General features: G+C 34.0%; 1 protein-coding gene across 1 annotated transcript in view; it reads left to right on the top strand.

The window, feature by feature from the left end:
* The window catches only part of LOC134539674 (cytoplasmic dynein 2 heavy chain 1), a 446,052-nt gene that overhangs the window by 326,579 nt on the left and 103,074 nt on the right, over nt 1-16,399 (top strand). Inside the window, exons 60-65 of the mRNA XM_063381862.1 lie at nt 3,669-4,092; nt 4,179-4,430; nt 5,332-5,468; nt 6,151-6,236; nt 13,283-13,446; nt 14,754-14,912. Of these exons, the coding sequence (XP_063237932.1) occupies nt 3,669-4,092; nt 4,179-4,430; nt 5,332-5,468; nt 6,151-6,236; nt 13,283-13,446; nt 14,754-14,912 (1,222 nt within the window). The remainder of the gene's footprint in view (nt 1-3,668; nt 4,093-4,178; nt 4,431-5,331; nt 5,469-6,150; nt 6,237-13,282; nt 13,447-14,753; nt 14,913-16,399) is intronic.

The raw sequence follows: 16,399 nt of genomic DNA, 5'->3' as shown, positions 1-16,399 counted from the left end.
CCACAAATTTTAACATTTCATGTAATTGTTGCCATATTTACAATAAGACATCTACAACATTCTCTATCCTGAAGCACTTATGAATATAATAATAAAAAAGTAATAATTAATAATAACAACAACAATAATAATAAGGGATCTGCGAGTATTATAAATGTTTACATTTGTTTAAAATAATTTCACATTCAACTGTACATTTTAGATTAATTTTTTTTTTTTTTTTTTAATTTTTGTTACTTAAGTTACTTAGTATAGTAGCCAGTGGAAGTTTATATTAATTTGCTGTCACAGCTGTTCGTAATATCCCCACAAATTTTCACATTTAATGTAATTGTTGCCATATTTACAATAAGACATCTACAACATTCTCTATTCCACTTTAAAGGGATACTATGAATTCAATAATATCCAACGTTTATATCGCCCAATGTCATCATTCTTTATCCGTAAGAAGTACAAAACAAGCGACCAAGTTTCATTCTAGAGTAAATGATTTTGTATCCATTTTTCTTGGGTTCCTGTGAAAAGTAAATAAAAAAAGTTTCATTTTATGTAAAAAATTTTTTTTAAAAATATTTAATTTGCCAATAAATTATCATTATATTTAAATATTAAAAAATGTATTTACAGAAGTCTAATAATTGGAGCCAAGAAATTAGAGTGCATTAAAAAAAAGCATATTTTGTCATCATAAATAATGGATTTCATCGTTATTGTCATTAAAAATTATAACATGTGTAATGAATGATATGTACAAATGAAGCACAATTGCACTTGAACAACTACTTTAACAAATTGTGGTAAAAAAAAAAAGTGTGTACATAAAATAATACAATACTATATTCATGACACTGCATATAAAACTGCAACTAAAACAATCATTCTTTAGTAATGTTGCTTAGTTCAGGAAAAAAGTTATATATAAATAAAAAGTAAAGCTAAACATTTTTTGTAGAGATGGGTCGAGTCTTGGTTTATCGAGTCGAGCCGAGCCGAGTTGGGTCAGATTGACTCGACTTGAAAACCGAGTCACATATTTTATCAAGTTCGAAACTCGAAACACGTTTCGAGTTAAGTACCAGCATCGTGACATTATAGCACTTTATTATAGGTTGTCTTAACGTTTTCGCCAAGTCATTAATACAGCAAGAAATGATAATGACCTTTAAACAAAACAAATCCTGTGCAAACCTAACCTTGCCCGCTACCGTGCTACGGTGCTATAATAGGTACAAGTGCAACCAAACCTAGGCCTACCTTCGTTTATGAACGTGACGTCGTAACGTGATTTTGTCGATAGTGGCGACAGTTTATAGGACAAAATTATGTCACATGACCATTTTATATTAAAAAAAAATGCTCGGAAAACAGCGTGCACTGTTTTCATTTTGTTTTTCATCCTGTGTTAACTTCAAATACGGCACCGCATTTGTTTACAAAATACGTCAATGGATTTTCACTGAAGAATAATTTGTTGCAAAACGCACATATATTAATAATCATCACGTTTATCGTGCTCCGTTTATAATAACTCGTATAAACAAGAGATTTCCGTAACCTAAAAATAAAAACATAAAATAATTATATTGTAATATTTAGGTAAATAACACCAAGCCGTGATGCGTGAAAATGGCTGCGTGTTAGGCCAGCCAGCCTTGCATTTTGGAACTAAATTTAGCTGTGCTCCGCTACGCAGCGCTGCGTGTCAATAACGTTTAGGATAAAATTACTTTCTTTTTGTTTGAATAAAATATAATAATAACAACGCTCATGCATTTTATTTGGCAATCAGTTACTGATCGCCAAATCAAATGCATGAAATATTTATTTAAAAACATATTGATATTCTGGTAGTTGTAACAAGTTCCGGGCGAATAATCTTGCCGCGGAAAGTGTATTTACATTGAGAATGTGACAATGTGACAAGGCCTATATCCATTGAGCTGTTTGTTCATGTGGGGATCTGCCGGTGGATCGGAAAAAAAAAAAGTTACGTAACTCGGGAAGCCTTCTTTTCACAGACGAAAGAGCCAAACTCCCGATCGTACATCTTCGTTTTTTTTTTTTTGTTCATTGTACATAAATATGGTGGTTTTGATAAAAGGAAATACCATAAACAAAACAATGGTATTTATTTGTACGCCGCCATATTTTTCGTTTGCAGTGTGTCCGTGAATGTTTATTTTGGACAATTCATGATAACTATGGTCAATTAGGTTAGGTTAGCTACATTATAAATACTTTAAAACATTGTGGACGGTTGATATGGTTAGGATAGCTACATTAAAGATACTGTGAAATCATGTTGAAATAAAGCTTAGTTTTTTATATTTAAATAACATAATGGTTTGAATTAATCATTTAAAATATTTAAATAACATAATGATTTGCTAATTAATCATTTAAAATATTTAAATAATGCAGATGCATCTTGGATACACAATTTTTATATCAATGGGTGTAGTAATATTTTATTTATCATATTCGACGCAAAAAATTATAAAATTATGAAACTCGAACTGACTCAACCTCTTCAAAAATTTTGTGACTCGAACTCGACTCGACTCGAAATATGAATTGCTAAACTCGGCTCGACTCGACTCGAAGCCAAAAAACCTCAATTTGTCCATCTCTAATTTTTTGTGTGCCCTATCTAAAGCCAAGATATTATAGTTTTATATTTTGACTTGCTGTGTTGTAAAAATTTTAATTAAAATTTTTTGACACACAAAAAAGTGTCCCGTTGCACACATTGTCCCGTTATGATGTGTCCCGTTACGCTCATTGTACGCTTGCGCCGCATCTATCTCTCTTCCACTCGATTAAAACAACCATCGATTTGACTTTTTCGAGGCACATTAAACTTGAAACACTCCCATTCGTTTCCTACTTTTCCTATCATCGTCCTATCCTTAAGAGAATAACATAGATTGGAAGAAGTTAAATAGCAAACATGTATAAAAGTTATAGTTAAAATAATCTGTTCGTTAAAGTAATAAACATTTATTTTAATTAATGAGTGCAAATAAAAGAAAATTTATCAATTAAATTGTAGATTTCATTTCACTCCTTCTTTGTACCCATACAAAATAGTGATAATTCAATAAAAATGATTCACTTTTATTCATAAAAGTATGCAATCATTTCATCAATGTTTTGTTATGAATTTGATGTCATGTTAAACTATCGTCCGTAAACCGACTTTACAACCAATTTTTTGTGTGATTTCCTAATATACTTGGATAAAGCCCATTTATAAAGAGAAGGTAATCTTTTTGCACATTGTGCACATTTACTTTTTTTTTTTTTTTAAATATGAGCCTAAAACTAAAGATTTATGAATTGAATTCTACATTGTAATAGACCAAATAAGGTGAATCAGGTGAATTTCGTTGGATTTGGTGTTATTTGGTGTGAAATAGAGATAGATAGATGCTTTGTGTATAAACAGCCATTTCAAAAGAAATTACAAAAAAAAAATTGAAAGAGGCATAGCAACGCATGCAGAGCATCAGCTAGTTCCAGATAAAAGCAAAGCGTGGATGAAACAACTATAGTGTCGGAGACGCACCTGCTTCACTCGGAACTCCATCTGGAAGTTCTCGGCCGACTCCTTGGTTTATGGTGTGATGTGTTGACCACGCAGTGATGAGCCGGTGTGCGGGCAGGTCGCTGGAGGCCCGGCGCATCACGGCGGAGAGCCGGCAGGCCGTGGAGAAGCTGCTGCGTGACAAGAGCGAGTCCTTCGACGCGAGGAACGCGCGCCGGGCCTCGGCGGCCGCCGCCCCGCTGGCGGCCTGGGTGTCGGCCAACGTGAGGTACTCGCGCGTGCTGGAGAAGATCCGGCCGCTGGAGGCGGAGCAGTCGCGGCTGCAGGGCGGGCTGCGGCTGGCGGAGGACGAGATCGGGCGGCTCAGCCTGGGGCTGGAGGACGTGGACCAGAGGGTGGCAGGCCTGCGGCAGCAGCTCAGCGCCTACACCAGGGAGGCGGCCGAGGTGGAGATGCACCTGGGCCGCGCCCAGGAGACGCTGGCGGCCGCGCAGGGCCTGGTCCGGAAGCTGGACGACGAGTACCGGCGCTGGCAGGAGCAGGTACGCTCCGCGTGGCGGGACTGCAGGGAGTAGCTCCACCTTCGGACGGTAAACCAAGGTTCTCGAGCCATCGTCGTGGTTGTCAGCTTGGCGAGTTGTCGGAGGACCGAGTGAAGCTGCCTGCGTTCTCGCTGCTGGCAGCGGCGTGCATCGTCTACTTGTCCGCATCCTCGGAAGATGCGCGCGCGTCCGTGCTGTCGTCTTGGGAGGCGGCCCTCGGCATCGGCGAGTTTTCCCTCTCCTTGTTTCTCGGCTCGGAGAAGGAAACTCTTCAGTGGCTGTCTGAAGGTCTCCCTTCGGGCCAGCTGTCCATTCAGAATGCTGTTATCATACTTCAGGTAATGTATAATGTATATTATAGAACTCAAATTTCTGAAATGTTAACACTATTTTAATATTTACAAATTAAAATTCTAATGTAAGTTAATCCTTGCAGACAGCAGTTTTGGAGCCTGGGGTAAGATAAATCTGAATACCTAATTTTCTCGATCATAAGATGCCTTTTTTTTACTGCTTGAACTCTAAAAATGGAGTGCATCTGACATTCACCTATTTTATGTGTCTTAGACACTTCAGTTTGAGATGTGAAAATGGGTTGTGACTAACAATGTTAATGACTTTCTTATATCTATATTTTCACACAAATCCATCATAATTTATAGTAAGTATAAAAGTGCTTATTGTTTAGTTAGATATTGATTGAGAAAACGTATGATAGCACAATATACAGGGTTGTCTAGTTAACCGTCATGTAGAGATAAAATTCAGATTATCATAGGTGGCTAAGCTTGTAAGTTCCAACATGGACACTTTACCCCTTGTGAAGGGGGGGGGGGGGGGGGGGTTGATGGGAGATGACAAACACACCCCACACCCCCAAATAATTATACATTTAATCTCGTCCACTCCCCTCCTTCATCTTCCCCAATAATTAACCTAGAAAATGTTTTCAAGCATATGTACACCTTTATAAAATTAAATGAACAATATTTTGTCATGAATTATGCCAGTATTAATACTCATTAGTTCATTACAAGTGAAGGAACCTCTCCGTATTTAAGGTTGAAACTTCAAAATACATGCAAGGGGTGCACCCACAGTCCGTGCAACAAACCTGTGGGGCAATGCTGTGGCAGTGGGTTTAGTAATCTACTTAAGATAGATTATATTAAAAACTGAAATCATGTTTTATACATATTGTGTAGTTATTCATGATCATAATTTTGGTCCCGTTTGCAGACTTCGTTACGACCGTTCATAATTGACCCATCAACTTGTGCTTTGGAGTGGTTGAAGAAACATCTCCGAGATAAAACCGTGGAGGTGACTTTGCAGAATAGCAGTCGTTTTGCGACAACGCTTGAGCTGGCAATCAGGTAGGCTTTTGCATAATGTTGGTTATGTGTTTAAGCAAGTGCGTGTGATTCACTGTTTCCAGGATTCAATGCAGAGTTATAGTGCAATATTGCAAACAATAAACAAGTATTAATAAAAATTTTAAATATTAAAAATATTAACAAAATCAGGTTATATAAATCCAGTGATTAAAAAAAAAGATAAAACAATAATGTTATGAATAGCCAAACTAAAATAAATTCAAAATAGGATTTATTTATTTTGGTGATGTAGTTCTGTCACTAAGCCAAAAAAAATACCGTAATCTGAATGAGAAGTATTGCTGCTTGGTGTTAGGGATTTCTAGTAGTATTTTTCTTTCCCTGCCATTCATCAATGCTTAAAGTGAGAGTATTTTCACATATAAAACCTTAATCTTCAAATAGTGTGCCCCAAACTTCGCACTTGCTCGGATTGTTTTCTTATTGCTGGTGCGACTTTGAATAGAACTCGTTACGAGCATTCAAGTGACTATCACACTTTCCTAGTTTCAGGGGTTCTGTAGGTGCGCAATGCCAATAATGTCCAGTGGAAAATGCAAGTACAACGATGATGATGATGGTTTTTCCAATGCTTTTGCAATAATTGAACCAGTACCTAGTTCTCGTGGAAGTATGGTCTTCTGTGAAATGGCATGTTAGGTTCAAGGTGTTATGTCCACAGGTTTGGAAAAGTGCTTATAATTCAAGATGTTGACTTCATTGAGCCTATGTTATTCCCAGTGCTACGGGGAGAATTCATCAACCAAGGCAAGGAACAGGATTTGTGCTAATTAACGACAATAATGCACCATTAATTTTTTTAGAGTATTTCACATCACAAACATTTTTGAATGCACTTACTGTTTCTACTTGCTGATAAATTGGTTTTGCTATAGTAATTTTCTGTCCTTATTTTTGTTTTCAATATGAAGGAAACAAGAAATAGACTATTGTTTATATGCTGTTGAATAAATGAAGATAAAAATGACTTGTAACATCATTTTTTGTTTTCCTATTTTTACAGTCTATTTATTATTCATTACAGATTTGAAGAATCTCTGCTTTCAGTATAAATGACATTGGAATGTGATTAATTTGTCTGTGAGTAATTAAAAACTGATTGCTAAGAAAATAAGATAGGGACACTTTTTAGGGTGGGAATATTCAAATTTAAATTTTGTTTTTGTTTTGACATACTAATAAATAGTTATAATTTTTCTAAATATTTAGTGAAACCTACTTAACTGTATACTCTAACTGTTAGTCAAACAAATTACTGACCATTTTTGTTTGCTTAAAAAGTAATGCTAATACTGTAGCTCTTTGCCTCACATTTCCATATAATGCTTATATGTGTAGAATCATTTATGGATGTGTGCGCATGGGTGTGTGTATACATGTATTTGTACAAACTCTTCTGATTGCTTACACTCGTCACTTATTAGACATCACATGGTTCACAGTGGTGGAAATTCAAAGTTAGTTGTACATGCACTTAAAGTATCTCTGGAATATGGTGTTTCATGGTGGGCATGTTGCTTGTGCTTTCAAATTAAATTTTGTAATTTTTTTTTTTAATGTAATTTCATACATCAAAAGTTTCAAATTTTTGTATAATAAATGGCCAGTTTCTTTCCTCAGCTAAAGTATCACAGGGCACACTTCATACACCTCATATCACTTTAATCATTACAATAAATATTTCACCACAAGGATTTGCTTCTCGTTGTTTTGCAAGATTACAACAGTAACATACGTACTTCAAATTACCTCAATTAAGATAAAACATGGTTTTATTCTATTATTTACCTACAATCTCCCAATGAATTTTTTTTTTAAAGTTTATTAGTTGTATTTTGGCCATTAAGAAGTTCACGTACACGTTTGTATCAAAATATGTTGCAAAAAGTATTAAATTTTATATTTGACGTTACAATTTATGTTAAAGAAGGAAAAACCACTTTACAAGAATAAATTATTGACTTTTTATTTTTATTTATTTTGCATTTTGATGAATGAAAAAATTTGGATGAGCTTTCTTATTACATCCTTTACAAAATGCACACTAAAATGCAAACACACAAAAGTGCTACCAGACGTCTTTCTTAGAATTAATTTTACTTGTTGTAGATTGTAAGTGAAAGTACATTGTACCTGTTGGAGGTTGTAAGTGAAAGGAATTCTTTCAAAATGTTTCCTGGAGGGTCTTGGATTGAAGTTCAATGACATACACCCAGCCAAGGGTAGCAGAGTTGGGGACGGGGAGGATTGTGCTTATTCCCGTTTCACAGTTACGATTTTCCAATCCCACATCTCCCACTGATTTACTTCTCTGCACCCAGTCATGTAACAGACAATACACCCACAGGAAATAACTTTTAGAAATAGATTTAGGTAATACTTAAGAGTCAAACGTAAGGGAAGAAAAAATTTCCAACTGCCAGTAAGTTTGTAAGAATGTTTAAGATGAAATAGACACACAAATTTGTTACCAATCAAATGTGTGTAAGGGGTCATATCGTGGTAAATATGACTGCTTGGCCAGACTCCAGAGTTCTACTCACACTCAAGGGATGGTAAGCTGTTCATTAGTTGCCATTTGTGTTAGACACTATCGGTATGACTAATCCACAAATTATTAACTTTGTCTCAGAAGTCTTCTAGCCCATCAGACTAGCAAATCAATCACACCTGGGGTATCATTGCACAGATGTTTGTAGGCAATGTACTGCAAAATTAAAGTGTCTGGCAATAATGCGTAGCCCTCAAATGTTAACATGATTGATGTGTGTGGATATAGTATATTCTTACTGTGTAATTAACTAATTATATAATATATTAATTATTTAATTATATAATACTATACATATTTTTTCTTACTGTGTAATTTTATCATCTCAAAAATGTTTTCAATTAAATTAATGTTTTGTACAGCTTCACTAACTATTAGACATCTGCGAATTGTGATTTTTCCTTTCGAATCAAATTCGAATCGAATTTCAAAAAAATTCACGAGTTTCGAATTTTTTTCGAATCGAATTTGAGAATATAAAAAGAAATTTAAAAAAAAAAAATTAAAAAGCGGGAAAGTGAAAATAAAGGGAAGACCATAAAAAGTATCACAGTTTACCTTATTTAGCATGTTTGACTTTCAAGGATAAAAATATTAATAAAATATCACAGCATAAGGAAGTTGTACAAAAGAAAAATAACAAATTTACCGTTTTTATAACTTAAGCATCGCACATTTTATTCTAAAATCAAGTTTGAAAATTAGGGGTGAGACCGTGGATGCTACTATTATGCAAAAAAAAAAAAAAAACACATGTAAAGTAATCCATAAAAACAAAACCTATTCATGGAAAGTAGGTTTATTTAAAAAATAAAAAGTAGACTTTGCGAGAAAATGCCAAATAATTTAAATTAATGAGTGATGCAATAAAACTATTTTATCAACGTTAAAAAAAAAATTAACCCATAACAAGAACGTGATTTGTAACTATACACATAATGATCGTTCCTGACAGAGCGCGCGCGTGCATGCAATCTGCGAGCTATTGATATCGATCTTCGACTACGTGCGCGCACTCTATACGGGAATACAGGAATCAACACAACCAAACTGGAGCTGCTTACGTTTTATAAGCGGTATAAACGTTATTAAAACACGATTTACTTTGTAATAGGATTAATTAAGTTAGTATGCAGTTTTATCAGAACGAACCGCGTATACTGCGTAAAGGAATAGGCGCGTTGTAAACAACGGGAATTTATTGCATTACATCAAATGAGGTTAAAACGGGACATAAATAAAATGGTTCAAATAACAGGAAAACGTAAATAACGGTAACGTAAATAAGGGGTTTCGCTGTATAATTTTTGTAAGTGAAAGATGTAATCGTCCATTTACATTACTTTAAAACATTGGGGGCAGGGGGGATGTCTTATAGTATCCGGGCCAGATTTTGCAAGTCGAATTATTGTAAAATGAATTCGATTCGAATTGACGAATCGAATATCAAAAAATTCGAACTCGAATTCGGAAATTTAGAATATTCGCAGAACCCTACTAACTATCCCTGGCCTGCAAACGTTAAATGTTCGCTCATTTTGTACTGCATGAATAGGTAAGCAACTAAACTTAAATTTTTACACACCCAAGTTTAACTTTATTTTAATTTTTTAGTCACAAAAATTACCAAACAATCTCATTGTTATGTTTTCGTTCACTGTGCAATCAGTAGATACGTAAATATCTTGCACTCATAGGCGTGCGCAGGACTTCAGTATTGGTGGTGCCAGATTACACAACAGCCCTGTCATTCACGGACCCCGAGCCAAAAGTGGAGGGTCCGGGGGTCCTCCCCCGAAAAAATTTGGATTTGAAAGCGCAAAATGGTGCTATTTAAGGTGTTTCCGAACAAAAACATTAAATACACAGATGTAAAAAATTTAACATTTTTTATGACAAATTATGGCTTTGAACGTTATAATCACCAGGAAAACTACTAAACTATTTACAGTTTTAAGCTTTGTTGAGCCATAAAGTTAATTGCACAAATTGTTTGCACGGAATTCATGCTGGTGGCTTTGAAAAACTGTACTTACACGTTTTCTGAAGACGCCAAATAAATGCTAGAAAAAACATTCTCAAATGTTAAGTTTTAAAATCAACAAATCAAGGGAGTTTTTGTAACATACCTTAAATATGTAAAATATTAAAATAATAAAAATACACAAATGAGAGTGGGCAAAGTTTTAACTTTTGGAATACAACAAAAATGTTTTGTCGGCGACTGCATATAAGTCATCGAGTAAGCCTATCCTTTTAACTAACTAAACTCTCTCTATTTTTTTTTAAATAAACCCTGGCGGACGGCGGCTATTATTCCGTGCGCCTGCCGAGTGGAGTGAACAGTGGACACCAAGCGCGCATTCTATGTAATTCGAGGAGAACTAGGAGAAGTATTTACATTTCAGAAGTTTCGTAGCCGCGGCCGGCGTGTACAACACAAGTAATTGCAACTGGCTTGTTTCCGTGCGTATAGTAGGTTCGATTGATAATTGATAGTGTTATGAGCACATATCTGTAACTCGACACGATTGGAAAACATATTTTTTTTTGGAAATAATACGGATTTTTGTAAGTATGTATTATTTCTGCTTGTAAAAAACAAAATAACGTTAATCCTAATGGTGGTGCCAAGGCACCTGTGGCACCTACCGTGCGCACGCCTATGCTTGCACTTCCATGATTTTTGACCATGAATTACGTTCCTGTGTGGAACGTTGGTGAAGTTGGTGAAGCTGTTTACTTATGGGTTTCTCGTGCTTTTCTGTGTGTGTTTGTATTTGTTCCTATTTTTTTCTCCCCCTAAACTGTTGGGCCAGTCAAGAAAGTAAAAAATCAAAGATAAATTAAAGTTAAAATATAAAAAATTGATCTGAATATGAACTTAGTAGAGTTTGGTAACCTTTCATCAAAACTGAACCGGTGGCATAGAATAGTCCCCTAGTGGTCCTTTAGAAGCAAATAACCTCCTAGGTTTTTAAGTCATGTGTAAGTTTAAAATTGTATTTTTTTCATACAGAAAAGTAGCATGTGTAATAAATAGAATGTCTGTGATCATATCATACACTACTTGACTAAGTGTTTCTTAAAAGGGAAGAGAATAAATTGACCCGGTAAATAATGTCCGTAAATATCATGTAAATGAAAATTTGTTTTATTTGTAATGATGTTGTTATTGTACTGTATCTGCTTCAGTATGAGCATTAAATAGCATTTGTTCTGTCTGCAGCTTTGGTGTACATGTTAACAAATTTTTTTTTGGTCCTGAAGTTTTGTACTTAACCTAGGGGTGAGCAAGTATTCGAAAAATATTTGATATTCGTGCATAATCTTGTATTCGACTAAAAATTTCAAATTTAATAATTATTTCTTACCAATAGGTATCCTTACCCCATGTAGAACTAATTCACCAAAAAAATTACTATATTTAACACTGTATGGGTCATACATTTTATGCATATTTTTTGTTTAGAAAAATGTAGTGCTACCGTTATGCGGATTTTTGTACTTTGGGTGTGAAAAATGATAATAATAATAATGATGATAATAATAATAATGATATTGTACTGTGTGGTAGAACATGTTTGCAAATAACTAACATTTGTTGGTTTTTACTAAACATAATTCCACGAGTAAGTATACTTTGGATAATCAAAATATCTGAGCAGTAGTGTGAAGCTTCATGAGCAGCACATGTCTGCTTTGTCTGCAGTCTGCCCAGTCAGCGCCGGCAAGCGGTGTCTGCTGCGTTGCGATGGTGGGATGAGGGGAGACTCTATAAATAAACCAGCCAGAGAGAGAGCAAGTGTGTGTGTGTGTGCATGAGGCCAATTGGTAATGTTGACAGTTCTCCATCCCTTTCATTGGTGTCAATGAACTGGCATCCTACCTAATAACGTGTCTCTCTTTGCAGGTGTTCGTGACGCAACTTTGCCCAAACCTTATTGTTTTTTACACGCTTTATATTAGCTTCACCTGTATGTTTGTATGTTTGTAACCGACTCCTTTGGGTGCGATTTTGACCCACTTTAAACTGCCAAATTTCATTCAAACTTTGTACATTTATCGAGGACCGATGACAATACACTAATTTGATAAGATTATTCCATTATTTAATTTGCAAAATAAGATTTATGTTAATTTTATATAATTTCACAATATTTAGTAGGCTTTGTTTATATCGCGCCCAAGACAAACTGAAAGAAAAGAGTTCGCACATTGTAAAGAAAACCATTTCGCTCATGTGCAAACTCTTTTCTTTCAGTTTGTCTTTGGCGCGATATAAACCAAGCCTACTAAATATTATGACATTTAATTAAATGAAAAGTGAGAGTGGGTTATGATTATTGTGAACAATATACTTTCTTGAAGAGAATATTATCTATATTTGTAAAAATATGAAGGAAAAAAAACCTGAAATAAGGGCTTTAAATGTAGTTTCTTTCGTTAAATAGAGAAACACAATTACATCTTTGTTTCATTTTACCAATTAACCAAGAGTGAAACATTATTGCACGAGATATCCCACACTTTCAACTGAACATTCCTAAACAAAACTGCAGCCATCATTGGTGTTTACAAGTGATCCTTTTATGTTCCTCCAGCCACGCGCAAGTCTGCCGGTGACAATGAGTGCTTGTTTTTATAGAAGGAACTGATGAAAAGTAGCGTGCCACCTCTTCTCTCATAGCAGCCTTCTCGTTTGTCTTTTTGTTGGGTAGTGAAGGAACTGGAGTGGTCGTACCCTTATGGTAAAAATGTTATATATTTTTGCCCAAAATTAAAGGGTGGGCCCATACGCAGGGACGACCCTTCTGCGGGTAAATATGCCATGGTATTGAAAAAATGTTACTACATGTATGAAGCTAAGATGATTTATAGATAAATTATTGTTTGTTTTCTGTAACACGTGCAAACACACCATGCACATGCACATGCACGCACATGCACATGCACACGAATATGATCAGTTATTTAAAGAACAATTTTCAAGCTTATAATTTTACTGGTTTAAAAAATTTCTTTGCCAGTTCCTTTCCCCCCCCCCCCCCCCCCCACCTTCATTGTACACATCTCTGTCATGGTTTAATGTATATTCCTCTGTTTTTTATTTAATATATTTTTTTTATTAATTTTTCTTGGACTCTTCTGTAGAGTATCAAGTGTTATTTGCAGAAGCCTAATTTAATCATTTCTTGGATGCATAACTAAAATAACTGCATTCTCTCTAATTCATTTCCAGGTCCAAGGAAAGTGGTGCAGCTGGGAGATAAGCTTATAGACTACAACGACAACTTTCAGTTGTTCTTTACAAGCCGAAACGTGAATCCAGAACTTAGTCCAAGCTCTTCTGCCGTCATCACTGTCGTTAATTTTACCATGACACAAGCCACGTTAGCTGATCAGGTAGGTGTTGAATTTCATTGCATGCACTAAGCTCTCTCTAGTTAGGAATTAATGTGTTTGGTGACACATTGTTTTTGTAACTATTGTAAGGCTGAGTTTATTTACTTTGTGAGAAATGCAAGAGTGCAAGGATCCAACATACAACAAATGCAAGAAAACTATGGTAGTTAAAAAAGACACGTAAATTGCAACACATCACCAACGTTGCAACTTAAAACTGTAATAATTAATTAAATTAAAAAACATATTTAATATACCACATTTTTAAAATGGGCTAAAAAGTATCAAATAATTTCTACTAGCCCCATACAAGTTTATAACCCCATACAGATTTGTAACCCCATATAAATTCCTAACCCCATACAAATTCCTAACCACATACAGATTGTCCTGGAAATTTGTGAGTGTGAATTTGAATGCTATGAAAATAATTTTTGTCCCCCCATACATTTTTACATGGGGTAATTTACTTGCAATAATTCACAGCAATGTTTATGTATTATTGAAACTATTCTATGCATGTATGTATTAAGTGAGTGATTTTTTATGCTTAGGAGAATTTTCATTGAAATTTTGCATGACAAATCAGTATGTTGGTACAAAATTAATGAATTTATGAACGAATAAATAGAATAAGTATAATGTAATCTGTTTGATATAAAATTAATGAAAAAATAAAACAAATATATATTACACAATATTTTCCTGTGTTGTATTCATGATATATGTCTGTCTGTCTTTAGTATTTATAGACACATATTGTCACGGACATAAAGCCTAACTAATAATATTTGAAAAGCTTTTGTGCTCACTCATGTAGCAATTACTTTATGACTCAGTGTATGAGCAACTTTTATACTTGTCCAATGTTGCTGGACCTTAAACAATAAAGGGAAGCTTAGAGTAACAGTGTGATTCCTAAAGATATTAAGTTATTATTTGAGGTAGAATTTATGCTGTAGAACTCTTGATGTTGCAGCAGTATTTCATCTCGAACAATTTTGTTTCAGTTATAATTTGTGCACTCGTAGAATTACCTATTAATTTTTTTTTTTTGCATGTGTGTGCTGGCACATTGCCACAATAAATCAGGTGGCTATTTACTGATTTTGTCTTTAGTCTTTGGAATTTATGAGAAGTATAGTAAAACAATATGTTGATATTACAATTTTAAAGGCACTTGGATAAAACTATGGACAAGTTATTTTGATTAAATTTGTCACATAAATTTCCACTTTATTTAGAACAAAAAATTAATATTTATTTGTAGTGTACATATTGAGTTAATATTTTCCTCCTCCCCTCAGTTGCTAGCGAGTGTGTTACGCCTGGAGCGACCAGAACTCGAACAGAGGAGGGTCGATCTTATGCGAAAAGAAGAGGAACTGAAGTTGAAAGTCGACCAATTACAGGAAGTTTTGTTGCATGAGCTGGCCAATGCTCAAGGCGATATACTTCAGAACAAGGTATTAGTTTTTTTTTTTATGGTCTAACAAATATATCAAGAGAAATTGAAAAACTGTTTTGTTTTATATATAGTACTTTTTAAATTGTTATTTGTTTATTTATTTATTTATTTACATTGATGCATGTCTACCCACAGCTTAATGCCAAGGTGGTAGACACCATACATAGAAAATAAACCACAGACAGACAAAATGTGTGGAAAAAACATAGACAAACACAGAACACCTAACACACTCAAATAAAAAATAAATAAAAAAATAAAAAAATTGTAACTATAAACTCATATGCTGCAAAAAACAAAACCGTACAGTACAATAAACCACACTATCTATTATCTATTACACTCTAACTATGATTATAATTATTAAAATTAATAACTATTAATTAGTATATAGTAGATTAATGTTTGCAAGGATTTCTAATATTGGAATAATACTACCAATTTTATTAAAATTATTTATTAATCTACATAAAATATCATTAATTTTACCTCTATAACACAAGAGAGAACAATTGCATTTATTAAAAGTAGGACTGTAATGGCAATACTAGCTAACAAGTAATTGCAATCTAATTTGTTTTTCAAGCATTTACGTACAAAGTTTGCATCTAGAACTATCCTTCTTGTTCTTAAGAACCGAGTACAGAGTTTAATTCTTTTTGATGATTTAGAGATTTCTTATATTAATAATATTGATTAATTTTGATGGAATTTTGTCCATTTTGACAATATTTAAATTGCTCTAATTGTTCCAAATAATGTAATTATATTCTAATTTTGATCTAATCAATTACATATAAATGCATATAATAGAATCTGAATTAGTAGAAAAACTAGATATATAATTGATCAATGCAAGTGTTCTGTTGGAAGTGGTGGTAAGGGATTCCATGTGAAATTAAAAAGTAACTTAGAATCAAGTGTGAGAACTATGTAAATATTTTACTATTTTACTCTTGGTTAATGTATGATTTACTAGACTGTAATCAAAATTAATAGGGAAGAGTTTTCTAGTAAAACTTATGATAGTAGTTTTTCCATTGTTAAGATTAACAAGATTCAACTTAACACCAATCATCAATTGCATTGATGTTATATTGAAGTAAAGTACAATCAATTTGTGAAGATGTATTTTATAGATTTTTAAGTCATCAGCAAATAGGACACCATAGGAATATTTTAATATATTTATAATGTCATTGATAAAGATATTAAATAATAAAGGTGATAAAGTTCCACTTTGAGGAAAACCAGAACTTTCTTTCTGTAAATCAGAATTAGCATTTTTAGGGATACATAAAATTTACGATCATTCAGATAACTAGTAAACCTTTTTAGGTATTTATCTGCGAGTCCTATATTGGATAATTTTTTAAGTAATTTTTTATGGTTAATTGTATCGAAAGCTTTTGCAAGATCAAACTAACAGGTACTGACCTGACCTCTAGAAATCACTTCAGCAAAAATAGGATTAAGAAAAGACAA

This window comes from Bacillus rossius, chromosome 15, assembly GCF_032445375.1.
Source record: "Bacillus rossius redtenbacheri isolate Brsri chromosome 15, Brsri_v3, whole genome shotgun sequence".
Classification (NCBI taxonomy): Eukaryota; Metazoa; Arthropoda; class Insecta; order Phasmatodea; family Bacillidae; genus Bacillus; species Bacillus rossius.
Note: the sequence above shows the minus strand (reverse complement) of the source record. Positions and strands in the feature narration are given on the sequence as shown.